We start from the raw sequence: 15,140 nt of genomic DNA on the forward strand, positions 1-15,140 counted from the left end.
TTTTTAGCGACAATTTTGCTAAACTGCTTCTGAAAGACTATTTAGTGGTAGAGAAAAGGGGGTTAAACGTAGATACAGACTGTTTTGTTTTGTTTCTTTACATATTTGTACAAGAAAAATAGTGCTTCATTGTTCTTCCACTTTAGAGCTGTGCTGTGTGACGTGACATGTCTAAAAATGGCTTAAGAGGTGTAAATACTTTTGCAAGGCTTTGCAAGTCTACCAGAATCAAGGAATCAATAGTAATAACATGCCATAGAGGGTTCCTCTGAACAAGTTGCATTTTTATTTCCAGTTTGAAACAGTGTCTAAGAAAAAAAGAATAATCAAAACTTGTTGCAAGTTCTTTTATCCTCAGCATTCTCAGAGATTATTTAAAGCGTTCTGCTGATTAGATCATCCATGTGAGCCAGTCCAAGGGATAAGCAAGCTCAACCGATGCTAAGGCACCAAAACCAACAGAGGATTCCCAAAAGCAGCAAAACTGTAGCACAAGTATTCTACTTTTTTTTACATAAGGAAACAAACTGTGCAAAAAATTTTTTTAATCTTTTATATTCAAGAAATTATATGCAAATCACTTTAGACAGACTACAAAGATGTTTTATTTTCTTCGTAAAATACTTTGCTGTTAAATGAGTTGATGTTACTGTCTATATTTTTATTCCACTTCGACATCATACAGTCACCTAAACTGTAGAGTTACAGAACTTTGGAATCTGTTTTGCAAAAACCTATTAAACTATTCTCTCTTGAATGAGAACATCATCCAAAGGCAAAAACCTATTAAACTATTCTCTCTTGAATGAGAACATCATCCAAAGCCTTGACCTTCGGCAAACCTCATTTCAGTCCTAAGTATTCCCGTGCTGTTAAGTGCTGATGGGTGGTAAAATTTGCTTTGCTGAACTGTGATGCCACGTTGAATCATTTGAGTCAGGGAAAAGCTGCATATATATATATATATATATATATATATATATATATATATATATAAATATATATATATATATATATATATATATATATATATATATATATATATATATATATATATATATATATATATATATATAAAAAGCAAAAATGAAGTTTCTTATTTCTACTTACTGGAATGGAGTGTTACAAAATATGACTCCAGTTTTGAAGTTTTGTTTATCTGTCCTCTGCTCTACAGAAAGAATGCTGGCAGTCACTTGGAAGCAGTGACTTCAAAATATATAACACCTCATTCTTTTTACATTTTGTCAATTTACAAAATAAAACTATTTTGATTAGATTTTGTAGTAGGGCGTAGACTTGTGAAGCCAAAAGACACATGTACTTTTTTTTCCTTTTACAAATAATACTCTGAAAAGTGTGACGTGCAAACTGCAATTTGCAAGTACTGCGTTTCCAACAGTTCCATAAATCTAGAAATATTTTTTGTCATCAAAATTGTTCAAGCAAAAAAAATTCTTGCAAACACTATTTAATGCACTTTCCACTTTCCATGTTCCTGTTGCAGAATAGATATATAGACTGGATGATCTTTGGTAGGCTTTTGTCTGCAGGTCCCATGATGACCACTTTGAAACTAATCACAGATTTTTGTTAAATTGAAACAATACCATAAAATTTTTTCCTGAAGGACAAATTAATGTAAGTCAATGCATTGTTTTGTTAGAAGCTCACTTGTCTTTTCACAAAACACCCAATGGAAGCTACTGTAAAGATGATGAAGGAGTTTGTTTCTCCTAGGAAGTAGTGACAACGTCTCGCTACAGCAACAGCCTGGTGATATCCGCCTTGTTCATCTGTGTGACACAAACAAGTGCATCAAAAACCACAAGCACTTCAAGGCTAAGTGTCTCTGTACATGCAGTAAAAGTGTCTGACTTACCTAGCACATAAATGCTGAAGGGAAGATGGAAAAAAATCCTCCTTTGATATGAACACAGACATAAAGTTGTCATGGCAAATCAGTGTATTGTTGGTGGCAGTAATGTGAAACGTTGGACGATGTCGCTCTGATGCAGCGTGAGCTTCATGTTTCAGATAAAGGCGTGACAGAGACACCAATACAACCAAAATAAAGTCTGTGATGTTGGTCTTCATTGGGTGTTTTTTGTCTTCTTTTGTTGATGTTGCTGAGGCTCTGTGTGACAGGTGGAGCAGGTGGATCTCATTATTATATATACCAGAAGGAGTACACCTCCCAAATCTAAGTCAGAGCTCTAGGAAGTCAGAGATTTTTATCTCTGCCACAGCAAACTGACTTCAGATACAAGTCTGCATTTTCTTCTCATTGTCTGAAAGCTACAGAAGTGCCGAATTGTATCTTTACAACAAATTAAAGCAATTTATTTTGTAATAAAGTGCAGCAGTTTTAATAGGCTTGATTGGAATACAGTATGTAAATCTATACTCAGTTTATTTACCTGGAGAAAAGCAAACAATCATAAAACAGTTTTTATGAAAAGAGCAATGACTGTTCAGATTTAACAGTCACACTTATTGAAAAGGGTACACTGTTCATTTGCCACCAGCTGAACCCCCAGGGGGAGCAGGAGAGCCATGGCAGTTTTATTGATATTAATTCGGCTCTGGAAAAAATTAAGAGACCACTGTAATGAACCCGATAGAAAACCTCATGGTTATTCCACCAAGTATTTATTTCTGAACTCTTTCAGAGTTAAAACATTAGTATTGTTTCTAAATGAATATGAACTTGTCATTTGCAGTCTGAAAGCACTGAATCTTTTTCGTTATTTTGACCATTTCTCATTTTCTACAAATAAATACAAAAATTTTGCTTGGATTTTTCAGACATGTGGTCAGTAGTTCATAGAATAAAAGGACAATGTTCATTTTACTCAAACATATATCTATAAAAAGTAAAAACAGGATACGGATAGTTTTGCAGTGGCCTCTTAATTTTTTCCAGAGCTGTATTTGTACTGTACATTGAAATGCTTACACAGATGGAAAGCTCTGTGCTTTTCTTTTGCACTTATTTGTAAATATATTCCGTAGCTCATTCACAGAAATGTTTGCTATTTTAAATTAAATTATGCTGATACCACAAACTGTATAGAATATGTATGACAGGCACAGTCTGTGTGGGACTCGTTTACACCGTGAACGAAAAGTCTTTTGTATAGCAAAGTATAAAGCCGAATGAAATTGTGAAATGAAATTGTGTTCTACGTGTTTTGGGTTGCCTAGCAAAGATTATCAGAGGTCAGCTGCTTCAGATTCCTCTTGTACCTCTAGAAAAACAGCCAGGGACAAGATGACGCTGCACCATGTGGTGTAGCTACAAATAGTACAAAGCTACGACCGAACTACTTAACTTACAGGTCTTTCAGGAAGAACTGTATATTTGACACAGAAGCCAACAAGCTTCAAATATTTAACCACAGAGTCTTTGTTGTGACTTACTGTAAAGACTCATTTACATTCTCACCAAAATATTCATGTTGGATAGGTTGTGAGTTTTCATTGTTAGCCTTTCACATAACCCTGTTCAAATTAGGTGGACAAAAGATAAACCTTGATTTCTTTCAACCACTGTGTCTAAACGGCATTAATCTGAAAGCCATGTGTTATTTTACGCCTCCATTCTTTCATGAGACAAAAAAAAAATAGTTTAGAACAAGTTTTTATTTATGATTTATGTATTTTTTATTATTATTAAAAAGCTTTAGAGAAACAAGATACAGAAACATACATTGCGGTAAGACTTAAAAGCAGCATCATCAGTAAATATCCATCAGTATAAAGAAAGCAGACCCCTGAAACGTCTAGAGTCGGTTGAGTTGGTCTGTGCTCCTGTTGTAAATGGGGTTTTTGTATTCACACGCTGAGGAGGAGTGGAAAAAGTGGGAGAGCAGCTCAGTGCACGTAATGATTTCATCACTAACATGATCCACAGATGAAATCAACACTCACAGTCTTTGGGTTTCCTCCTGCCCTTCCCTGCTGTGCAACCAGACAAATACAAAAAAACAGATGAGCTAACACGTTCCGCATTGTGTTTTCACACCAATACGGAATCAGAATTATGTAGATGATCAAATACAATGTTATTAGCATCCCTGGATACCTCTATTATTCTCTGCTTGTGCTGCCATGGCTTGCTGTCTACGGATCTCTCCCTGGTTCGCTGTTAAGGAAAACAGAAAAGTAACTCACTGGACAGAAGCAAAAGGAGAAAATATGAATACACATTTTAGCATTACCATAAAAATGGCGATTCATACTGGCTTGTCGTATCCTGCTGAAGAGCTCTGAAGAGAGAGGAGACATTTACTCCATTGCAGATTAATTCAGACGCTATAAAAAGCTATAAAAAGCTATAAAAAGTGACAATAATAAAGTACCTAAATGAAATCTCTGCTTTGTCCTCTGACTTTCCTCTCTTTGAAACTTGAACTCATCCAGATTTGGATAAATTCCAATCCCACTCTGATCAGGCTGATTCCCATGCTGCACAGCTCCTGATTGCCCACTTGGATTTCTGGATGGGTTTAAGTACTGGTCATCATTTTCTGTTGTTTATGGTAAAAAAAAAAAAAAAAAGGAAAACATTGTCACCTGGTTGCTCAGGTTGTAGGTGCAACTTCTGCAGAGGCTTTCTCAGCAATATGGCTAGATATATAAATTAGAAACTGAATAAAGAAAGAAGCAGATATGCGTGAACTCACCATAAACAAGATTATTGTCAAGATTATTGCCTCCTGTTGAGGGAAGCACACAGATGTAGTGAGGCTTGTGCTTTCTAAGTATTTTCAAGACATCATTAAACTGCTATTTCCAGTTAGTTGCTATTCAAATGAATCGATAGAGAGATTATGTAATGTCACCACACGCTTGTGTTCATTGTTACCTGTTGGAAGTCTGTTTACGCCGCCTTCGAGTTGTGGAGCACTGGGACCTGCAGCAACATATATCACGAAGGAATTTATATTATTAGAAGATAAACATAATGTTTTAAAACATCAAAAACTGGGAAAATAAAGAAATGGTTAACATTCTGGCCCTCTCCTTTCATTTTAATGAAAAAAAAAAAAAAAAAAGAAAATTAAAAGCTTCTTTTTTCTATTTACATTCCAAACAATTTGGGTGTTATAAATCTGGCAAGATCATCCATTGTAATTATAGGAAAACCTATGATAGTCAATTCTAAGGTCCTTATTGCCTATTTGTGGCTCCAATTTCCAGATTTATTTAGATTGATAAAATAATATTTTTGACCAAGAGAAAGGAGTACATTTCAAAGATAGCAACATTTCACCTTTTTTTTTCAAATTAGCTATACTATGGATAGCTAATATATCCAAAGCTGGATATATCCAACTTTGGATTTATCTACCGAAGCTTGAAATGTGCACACAAATATCATGACTCTCACAACTGGTAACTGGTGAAAAATGTAGTAGATTAAGGCATTGTAGAGATTCTGGAATTTGTCACTCTAAACAAATTACAAAATTTTTATGCAATGAACATTACATTTTGCCTGATGTGAAAAATATGTTCTCATTTGATTGCTTTTTCTTTTGAAGAAGAAGAAGAAATACAAAGTTTTTCCTTTACATCCTTTAGTAGTTTTTATGAACCTTGTGGTTCTTGTTAGAAAACTATTTACTATTTTACATTCCCAAGCTTGCAGGAGAAAATTATCTTGTGCAACAAACTCGTGAAATGTGAGGCCATATTGTTAAGTGTAAAGTACCTCTAGGCCACAAAATATTAGTATTCATTATCTGTTTATTTTTAAAACAATTTTTTAAATTACGTTTAGCTTAAATAGCTTAAAACATAATAATTTTATGTTGTTTTTTTTTTGTTTATTGTCCAGTTTAGCAACGAAGTCGGACCACCCTACAACAGCAGATTTCCGTGATGGATGAAAATATGTACATTGTATATCCTTAAAATTTATTTACTTCACTAAAGCATCTTATATTTCTCGCTATTGCAGTCATGTATTAATTCAAAACAGAAAGTTCATAAAATTAATATTGAAGGAAATCTGAACTAAATTTTTAACTTCATGTATCTCAACACTTTAAAACACTAAGCAGAATCTTTAAGTTTCTTTGGATTATACTTTTTGTGATCTTACAATATACATACCTGTAGTTCCACTGACTGTAATGATCACATCATCGCCCCTACTTTTGTTGGAAAAGCCTGAAAAAATAAAAAGTAATGTGTTAAATATCCAATATTTATTTTCATTCTAAGAATTGAAATTACAGAAACTGTAGTTATTAGGGTTATCAAAAATGATAGTATAATATATATATATATATATATATATATATATATATATATATATATATATATATATATATATATATATATATATAGCACATAATTATTATAACGAATAATTATGTGCTGCATATGCTTCAAAACCTGACCCAAACACATTTGCCCAAATAGTCACACTTCTTCCAGCAGTAGCCACTAAGTCTCTCTCAAGTTTTACAGTTTGCTGACAAACATTATCATATTGTTAATATTTTTCTTTCTAACAAGAAAGAATGGTGTACCTTCAGAAATGTTACTGAAAATGGTATAGAGTATAGAGTATTTTTCTTGCACCATGATCATGTTTGAAGTTTTATTACTGTGACAAATAGTAATAAAATAGAGTAATAAATAGAGCAACATAGAATGTAACTCTGTTACATTGATAGAGTGGCAAGCAGGGGAATACTCACAATTGCATTTCAAATAGCAGAAGTAGCCCAAAAGGGTGAGGAGGATCAAGGCAGCTGCACCAGTACAGATGGAGATCAGAAGATAGGTCTCTGAGCTCAGCTCACCTGCACAGCAAGATGTGGTTTTATTGTAATGGGTTTACAGGAAACAATAGCTCATTCAATTGGCCTCTGTTTTGTGTTTAACCTTTGAGGTCTGCAACCATAGAAAGGAAGATAATGTGAGCCTCTGAACAGGCTGTATTGACAAAACTAAGAAACAAGAGGGCTATAATTTTCTTACAATGAACTCCACTCAAAAACAAATAGTCCCCTGTTTACAGCAGTACAACAGGGGACTATGTTTCCCCCTGTTGTACTGCTAAGTACCGCAGTTCTACATTTCTTTTAGCAAAACAATGACAATAGAACAGCTTTACTTTAAGACCTTGTTAGGATCGGTTTTGACTTGATCAGATTTGGGATTTAGAAAATGAACAAGTCCGCCCATAGATAGATCGTCCATTTTCTCTTCACTTATGCGAGCCTGATTTAACGACAGTCACGTGAAGGAGAATGGTACGACCACAAAAGAGCCGAGTAATGCAGGGACTTCAGATGTTTTTCTAAAATCTTTATTACACGATTCTTCAGAGAACTGCTAATCTCAAAAGACAGAAGGAAAAACACAATAATAAACATAAGCTTAAAATACTTATCCACTGCTCAATTAAACCATTTTAAAAGCACATTCAAAAATTAAAATGCCAGAATATTTTTATTCTTTATACCTCCAGTTCTTAGATATTGATTTGACATTATGACAGTTGAGAAACCCCAATGTGTAAACAATATCAAATAAAAGTCAAGGCTGAAATGAAACAGCATACCTTTGTCCACTGGCAACTTCACTTGAACTTCAAAGCATTCATCACTGTCCTCGCAGTAGTAAGAACCCAAATCAGAGTTTTGGAGCTCATCAATGACGATAGAGTATTTCCTCTCTGAAGCCTGGATGGGAAAGGTTTTCACTCGCCCAGATCTGGGGTTCAGGTAAAAAATGTGTCCCTTAGATGACAGACGAACCAGGTCCACATTTTGTCCATCTTCCTTAGCCTGAGTCCATTCAACCCAGCTGGAGTCAACTGATGAAAAGTTGCAGGGCAAGACCACAGAAGAGCCAAGTGGAGATCTGATTTCTTGAGTTTTAAAACATCCTTCATGTGAATGAGAATGAAGCACAGTTTCATAAAAAATGCAAACAAACAAATAAATAATAATAAACTTATGTGAAAATCAAGATTTAGTCTTAATAACTGATGTGTTTAACAAGACTTTGGGTAAATGTCCCTGTTTTCTCATGTGAGTGGCAGGAAAAAAAAATCTTTCACCAAGATCTTCTTCATTTAAAGAACACTCAGAGTTTGCATGTGGGGTAGCAGGTAACAGTTTTCTTAATCACATCAGAAGATTCCAGCAAATTACAATCTGAGCTTGAGAAGTATAAATCTTGTCATCCTAGAAACAGGAGAGCAGCCTGCTCAAATATCAGTCCCAATTTTTCAAATAATAATAATAATAATAATAATACATAATGTCTGTGTATGTGTGTGTGTGTGCGTGTGTGTGCGTGTGCGTGCGTGTGTGTGTGTGTGTGTCAAGAAAGAGGCTTACTTTTCACATGAAAAATATCTTTTAAAATAAACATTTTCATTAAGCCCAAATGTCTGTATTATCTCTTTTATTTTTCTGCTCTAATATTCTAATAATAAAAAAAATCATAAATTCTGCTCCATAATTCAGGAAAATGTTTTAATTCTTTATGCAAAAGTGTATTAAATGGTTTCTTCATAGGTAGGAAATGGATGTAAGACGAGAGAAAACTGCAGTGCATTGGTGCAGAAAGTGGTTTTCCTAATGACAGAGGTGAGAACTGTTCTAGCGCTATCTGTACCAATCAGACCACATGTCTTTTTTCTTAAAGCTTAAAGTATAAACCAACACTTTAAGCTTAATCTTTACTGTTCAAACTGCGTTTTTTTCTGTTTTCATGTATTTATTTCTTAAGTCAGATGTATAGTGAAACTACACATCTGTCATAAGTGGCAGACCTTAAGGCCACATTTTTTCTTTAGATTACGTAGATAAAAAACATACTTTTGTTTTACTATTTAAAACATCACTGTGGCAACAATCAATGTCGATTTTTTCCCCCCAATAGTCATTCAATCAAATATTTTTGTTCCTTTTTTGTTCACCTAAGAAGATTTCCTTATTAAAAATTGTGGCCCACATCTGTAATTTTAGGTCTTAATAATGCATTAGGTAATTCTAATCAATCAGGTTATCATAGTTTTGGCAGTCATCTTTCCTCCCACTCCCCCACAGAAGCCATTTTCTCAAGACTAAATAAACATTTTGATTTGTTTTTTTAAAGGCAACTAAGCCACTCTGCATTTGAAGATAAATAGTAATTTTTCTTTTTTTTTTTTTGTTAGAATAGCTTAAAGGTTATCAATTCACCGAAACAAAAACCTAATCGCTGAAAACCTTGTTTAATAAAAACCTTTACTGCAAGACTTTTTCAAGAAATGCTTACTTGAATAGACAGTAGCACATAAACATAAGCTTCAGTACTTTTCCACTGCTCAAGTAAACGATTTACTAATGTAGAAAATAAAAAGATTTGACACAAGAATAAATTTAAGCCACAAGAGAAACAACATACCGTCTTTGGACAACTTCACTTCAAAGCATTCATCGCTCTGCTTGCAGTAGTAAGAACCTATATCAGAGTTTTGGAGCTCATCAATGATGATAGAGTAATTCCTCTCTGAAGCCTGGATGGGAAAGGTTTTCACTCGCCCAGATCTGGGGTTCAGGTAAAGAATGCGTCCTTTAGATGAGAGACGAACCAGGTCCACATTTCGTCTATCTTCCTGAGTCCATTCAACCCAGCTGGAGTCATTTGATAAAAAGTGGCAGGGCAAGACCACAGAAGAGCCAAGAGCAGCGCTGACTTCATGTCTCTTACAGACTCCTTCACCTGGATGAATTACAACAGTTTCATGAAAACAGATCTAAAGAAATAAATAATAAACTAATTTATAGATCAAAATGTAGACTAAATGATTGATGTGTTTAACGAGTTTGCTGCATGAGTGACAGTAATTTGGATTATTTCTTCACCAAGATCTTTCTTCTCTAAGGGAAACTCAGAGCATGCTGTTTAAAGGTTTTTTCATCACATCACAAGATTCCTGCAAATTACATTCTGAGTTGTAGAAGTGTACATCTTGCTCCAGGTGAACAGCCTGCTAAAATATCAGTTTCAGTTTGTCAAATAAATTCATATTTAATAAATTAGAATGTGTGTTTCAACAAAGAAGCAAATTTTTCACATGAAAAGTATCTTTTGAAAATAAACATATTTTTCATCTAGTCCAAATTTCTGTATTGTTTCTTTTATTGTTCTGATCTAATATCTGATCATAAATATTGTGTTTTCTTTAGTGGTAGTGGGAAATGATCATAATTAGCTGACAAAAAGGTTGTGAAAAATTGATTACAACACAATTATTAATCTATTTAATGTTTTACTTGGTGAATGTAGTAACCGAAATAAATTTACTTTTCAATAAAATTTTAATTTACTGACCCTGACTGTATGTCACCCTTGTCAGGGGAGTCAAACTCATTTTAGTTTGACTGAAGTATCTAGATCATAAATGTCCTCAAAGGAACAGTTGTGCCAGACTTTACTGATAAAACCCAAATGTTCAAACATTAATCAATAGCTGTCTGACTACTTCTTATAATTAAATAATTCAGAACATATTTTTACATTGATGTAATTTGATAGTTTACAAATAAAAACTGATTGAATTTGACTGACTAAAAAAGAAAAATAAGCACACAACTGTTTTTTGAAGGTTCGTCTGATGTGGCCCACTAGAGTCTAGAGGGACTGTGAGTTTGACACATATGACCGAGACGTTATCAGGTACATCAGCCCTGGAGGAGACCATGACTCCACAGTGTTGAACATTGAAAACCAATCAGAATCTAAACCGCATTGCCTTCATCACCCTTGGAAAAAGTACATCTGAACAGATGTTTTCTGGTTTTTTGACATACCATTTGCCACTTTTGCATTTTTTTTTTTTTTTTTTTTACTTTTTCCCAGGTCTGCTACACGCTGTCTCATACTGGCTACGTGTCAACGTAACCATCATGAGATTGTTTTCTTTTTGTTTTTTTTGTCTGATTTCCGATTGGGTCAGACATTGGGATGAGGATTGCTAATAAGCTGTTGTTTCAAAAACAGGAAAAGGAAAATGTTAATTGCTTCAATTGTGTCGGTTGTACTTTTATTCCGCTTGTACCTGTTGAGCCTGATATGCCAAACTACATCTCCAAATTCGGAAGTAAAAACTTTTTAAAATAAATTATATTTTACGTATTTAATTAACCAACATGTGACATTCTGATTCAAATTCAAAAAATATTCTATTGATCCCAGGGCCAAATTAAATATTATTATAATTCATATTAATTCATATACTTCAAAGAGTTATTGTAGTTAGTGATGGCTGTTGGCAGGAAAGATCTCTTGTAGTGGTTTGTATTTTAATGTGATTTTAGCTCCATGATACAATTGTTTAAGCAGAAGTGTACGAAATGTCTTCGTCATGAAATGGAAATAGAATGGGAGAAAACTGCAGTGCGTGGGTGCAGAATGTGGTTACCGATAGACAGAGGTGAGAACTGTCCTGCTGCTATCTGGACCCATCAGAGCACATCCTTTTTTCTTTTCTCCACACTTTAAATCTTTATTGTTCAAACTGAGTTTTCTTCTGTTTGTCTTTATTTCTTAAAGTAGCTGTTTAACTTGACTTGTCTTTATTAAAAACACCTTTCCTTTTACTATTCACAACATTACTTTGATAACAATCAATGTGGATATTTCTTTTATAGTCATTTAGCTAAATATTTTTAGTTTCTTTTTTGTTCATTACAAAACCATTTCCTCCTTAAAAACAGTGGTATACATCTATCCTTTTAAGCAGTTTTTAATCAGTCAGGTCAGAATAGTTTTGACAGTGTTCGTCCCTCCCCTCTCCCTCAGAAGCTCTTTTTAATGTTTGAGAGAAAAGTTTTGATTTGGTTATTTAAAGACCACTAAGCGACTCTCTGCAATTGGTGATAAACACAAATTTACTTCTTTCTTGTTAAAATAACTCAGAGGTGATCAATTCACTGAAACTAAAACCTAAATGATGAAGTGTTGAAAACCTTTTCAAGGCGTTAACACTGAACAGCGGAAACCCCCACACTCAACTAGTGTTAAATTAAACAATTTCACGTAACGCTGGTGATTTCAATGTGACGCAAAACGTCTTTCAATTGAAAGCACCAATTTGTTACCTCAGATAAATCCAAGAGTATATATTTCTTAACCAAGACCTGAAGTTTGCTGTTCAAACATAGTACTGGATATGCTGTCTGTGAACATGTGAGTTATTTCAGGGAAAACTTGAAAGTCAATAAGAGTATGATTGCTATAAATAAATCATCTATTTTAACACTGCTCACGGTTTAATTTGAACAAAGGGCTTACCATCTGAAGAGACACTGAGCACCCAGAGGGCGAAAAAGGGGATCCACTTGTCTGCATTCATTGTCACCATTTCACACAGTGTTTAACAGCAGCAATATGTGGCTGCTTTAACATCTCCGTGCATCATGGGACAAAACCACAAGACCACCACAGCTCCGCTGCATCTCTTAGTCACCTAAATACTTTTGCAGGGTTTCATTTTGTACAGCAGTCAACTGAACACCACAACTTTAACTTCTTCAAACTTGATGGTTATCACGTTCGGCTCTAAACTTTTTAAGGTTTACTGTTTAAACCAAGCAGGTAGTGCAGAAAGGACATAACGTGACAAAAGCTGCCTCCACATCCTGTTGAAGCTTGCTGACATTTCCTGAGTGAGGGACCTCCAAATAAGAGAGAGAAGAGCAATTTCTAGCCAGCTTTTCTGTCTTTTATGCCTCACTGTAACAGTTTACCTGAACAACAATTGCTGCTATGCAATACTTAGTTAGTCCGTTAATAAAAAAAAACAACAAAAAAAACTTTTAAACAGACATTTCTTAAAAGTTAAATGTAGCATCTCTTTTTCCACTGTTGCGTCCTCTTGCCTCACAGTAGCAGAGTTGTGGTTATTCGAGTTATAAACAAACCAGTTTCCTCTGATGCATTGTGAGGCCTGGGTATGTGCAGATACCTCACAAACAATGCTCAAATTGAGAGGGCACACTTCCTCAGAGAAAAGTTGTTGCATAAAATTGACAAATAATTATTTTAGTTTCATATAATTCAGTATGTTGTTTCCCAATTTGATTTAATAACGAGAATTTCTAAATTTCCAAGTAACGCAATCTTTGCTGACTTTTAAAACAACAAAGCATTGATTTTTTGTTTTGTTCTATTATGTCATAAACCAAAAGAAGGTCAGAGAAACTTTTTTTGTTTTATTGTTGACTTGAAGAATGAATTGTAAAGTCAGGATCGGGTCTTCTCTGTATGGTTTTGAGTTTTTCTGTGTGTTTATTTTGGATTTCTGTGTCTTGAGTCTCCCTGTTGTCCTGTCTAACACTTGATTGTTCCCAGGTGTGTCTCATTCTGTGATTACCCTCTGTGTATTTAACACCGCTTGTTCCTTGTTGGGTCCTTGTCGTTTATGTCTAGTTGTCCATTCATTCACCAGTTGTTACCAGTGTTGACCCTTTGTCTTCCACTCAGATGTGCTGCCTGGTTTGTGGATTTTGGATCTGTGTTTTCATCATTAAATCACCTTTTATTTTCTGCATCCTTGAGCCCGCTGCATTCCATCTCACCACCTCCACTACACTTCATGACATGTAATATGTGTTCTCACTAGGGATTTTTTTTAAATGTTGTAACTCTCAAGCTGAAAGTTGGAAAAACAATCAAGGTCCCAAGAAATTAGGATTCTCATTGGGAAAGTCAGGGACATTTTTTACTAACTGATATGGCTGCCTTGCACAGAAAACTTGAAGTTATTTAAAGGGAAAAACACAGTCAAAAAAATTCACACAGACACTATTTATTTGGCTATCCTGCAACATATTTCTCAAATTAATCACACTCTGTACTAGGGAATCTATTAAATAAAGAGCATTGTCATTTGCTTGTCTTGCTAGAAGCAGTTACCCTGGTCACTGAAGACAATTAGCAAATCCTATAGGATGTTGAAGTGAACTACACTGAAACATGGTTGAGTTTGGTTGGGTGTCTTCACAGAGCCAAAATCTAACCTCAAAGGTAATGGAGCTAAACATAAGTAGCTGCCAGCACTGTTTGTTGGTTCACCATTGTCTATTACATGGGAGTAAATTACCACAAATGAGTATTGCTCATTTGTGGTCAAATGAGCAATACTGCAGCGCACCAGTATACGTAAACCACAGGTTGAGAACTATGATATGGTCTTGGGGTGTTATTTCTTGTTTTTTTTATAAATAAAAATTCATAAATTTTTTTTAAATAGCTCTTCTCATTGGTTGGTTTATGAACAATTAGCAGATACATCTAAAATAATCATTTAATCTTCGGGAGGTTGTATAAGGTCAGAGATCCTCCAGCACGTTATATATTTGGTTGTGGTCATCAGGAGAGCACGTAGACAAATCCAATTCCTGCATTTGTCTACGTGCGAATCACCCTGAGTATCTCTGCTTCTGCCTTCCGATGGTTTGGCTTCCCCCAAGACCTCAGAACTCAGACAAAGACATCCCTGACTCTTCACCTGAAAAAAACCTCTTACAATAATGTGTACCATTGGAGCTACTCTTATAATCTCTTCATTTAAGTAAACCTTCTGACTGTCTTACATTTTGCACAAGCGCACAATACGGGAGGGCAAAAAGACTATTCTTTTACTTGCCATCCATAGCCACGCTGCCACTGCATAACAATTCTGTTAAGAAAATAAAACCTGAAGATGGAGGTCTTAATTTAGTGCAGTGCACCACAACAATAGAAAAAATTATACTGAAAAACCATTGAAAATAAACCTCCAAACCACTCGTATTCTAGTTTTTCTTGCGCTCTGTGTCCGCTATGCAACAAACAGATTTGCAGACATGGCAAATGACTGACAACAACATCACTAAAGTATCAGCCTTACATGCAAAACCATAAAATCAATTTTCAAACAAAACATTCAGAACATTGTCTGAATGTCAGACAGGTAAACTTGATAAAGTAAAAAAAAAAAATACCAATTTACCAATTGGAGAAATTTTGGAAGACTACTGACAGACTCCTTTTTTATCTGGTCTATGAAATTGTATCAAATATTCAGTTAACTTGTTCTTGGTAGTTTTTACGCAAGACCCATTTTTGTGCAAATT

At 34.7% G+C, this 15,140-nt stretch overlaps 1 protein-coding gene across 1 annotated transcript; it reads right to left on the bottom strand.

Annotated features, from left to right (window-relative positions):
* Window positions 1–3,640: 3,640 nt before the first annotated feature.
* LOC122832322 lies at window positions 3,641–12,763 on the bottom strand. The gene is made up of 12 exons (XM_044118952.1): window positions 12,316–12,763; window positions 9,424–9,741; window positions 7,586–7,912; window positions 6,717–6,821; window positions 6,124–6,180; window positions 4,871–4,918; window positions 4,689–4,721; window positions 4,365–4,532; window positions 4,224–4,271; window positions 4,088–4,147; window positions 3,934–3,963; window positions 3,641–3,844 (listed from the first exon to the last, which is right to left on the bottom strand). The coding sequence occupies exons 1-12, from the start codon at window positions 12,383–12,385 to the stop codon at window positions 3,786–3,788; spliced, it is 1,323 nt and encodes a 440-aa protein (XP_043974887.1). The 5' UTR covers window positions 12,386–12,763; the 3' UTR covers window positions 3,641–3,785.
* Window positions 12,764–15,140: the final 2,377 nt, after the last annotated feature.

This window comes from Gambusia affinis, linkage group LG06, assembly GCF_019740435.1.
Source record: "Gambusia affinis linkage group LG06, SWU_Gaff_1.0, whole genome shotgun sequence".
Taxonomy (NCBI): Eukaryota; Metazoa; Chordata; class Actinopteri; order Cyprinodontiformes; family Poeciliidae; genus Gambusia; species Gambusia affinis.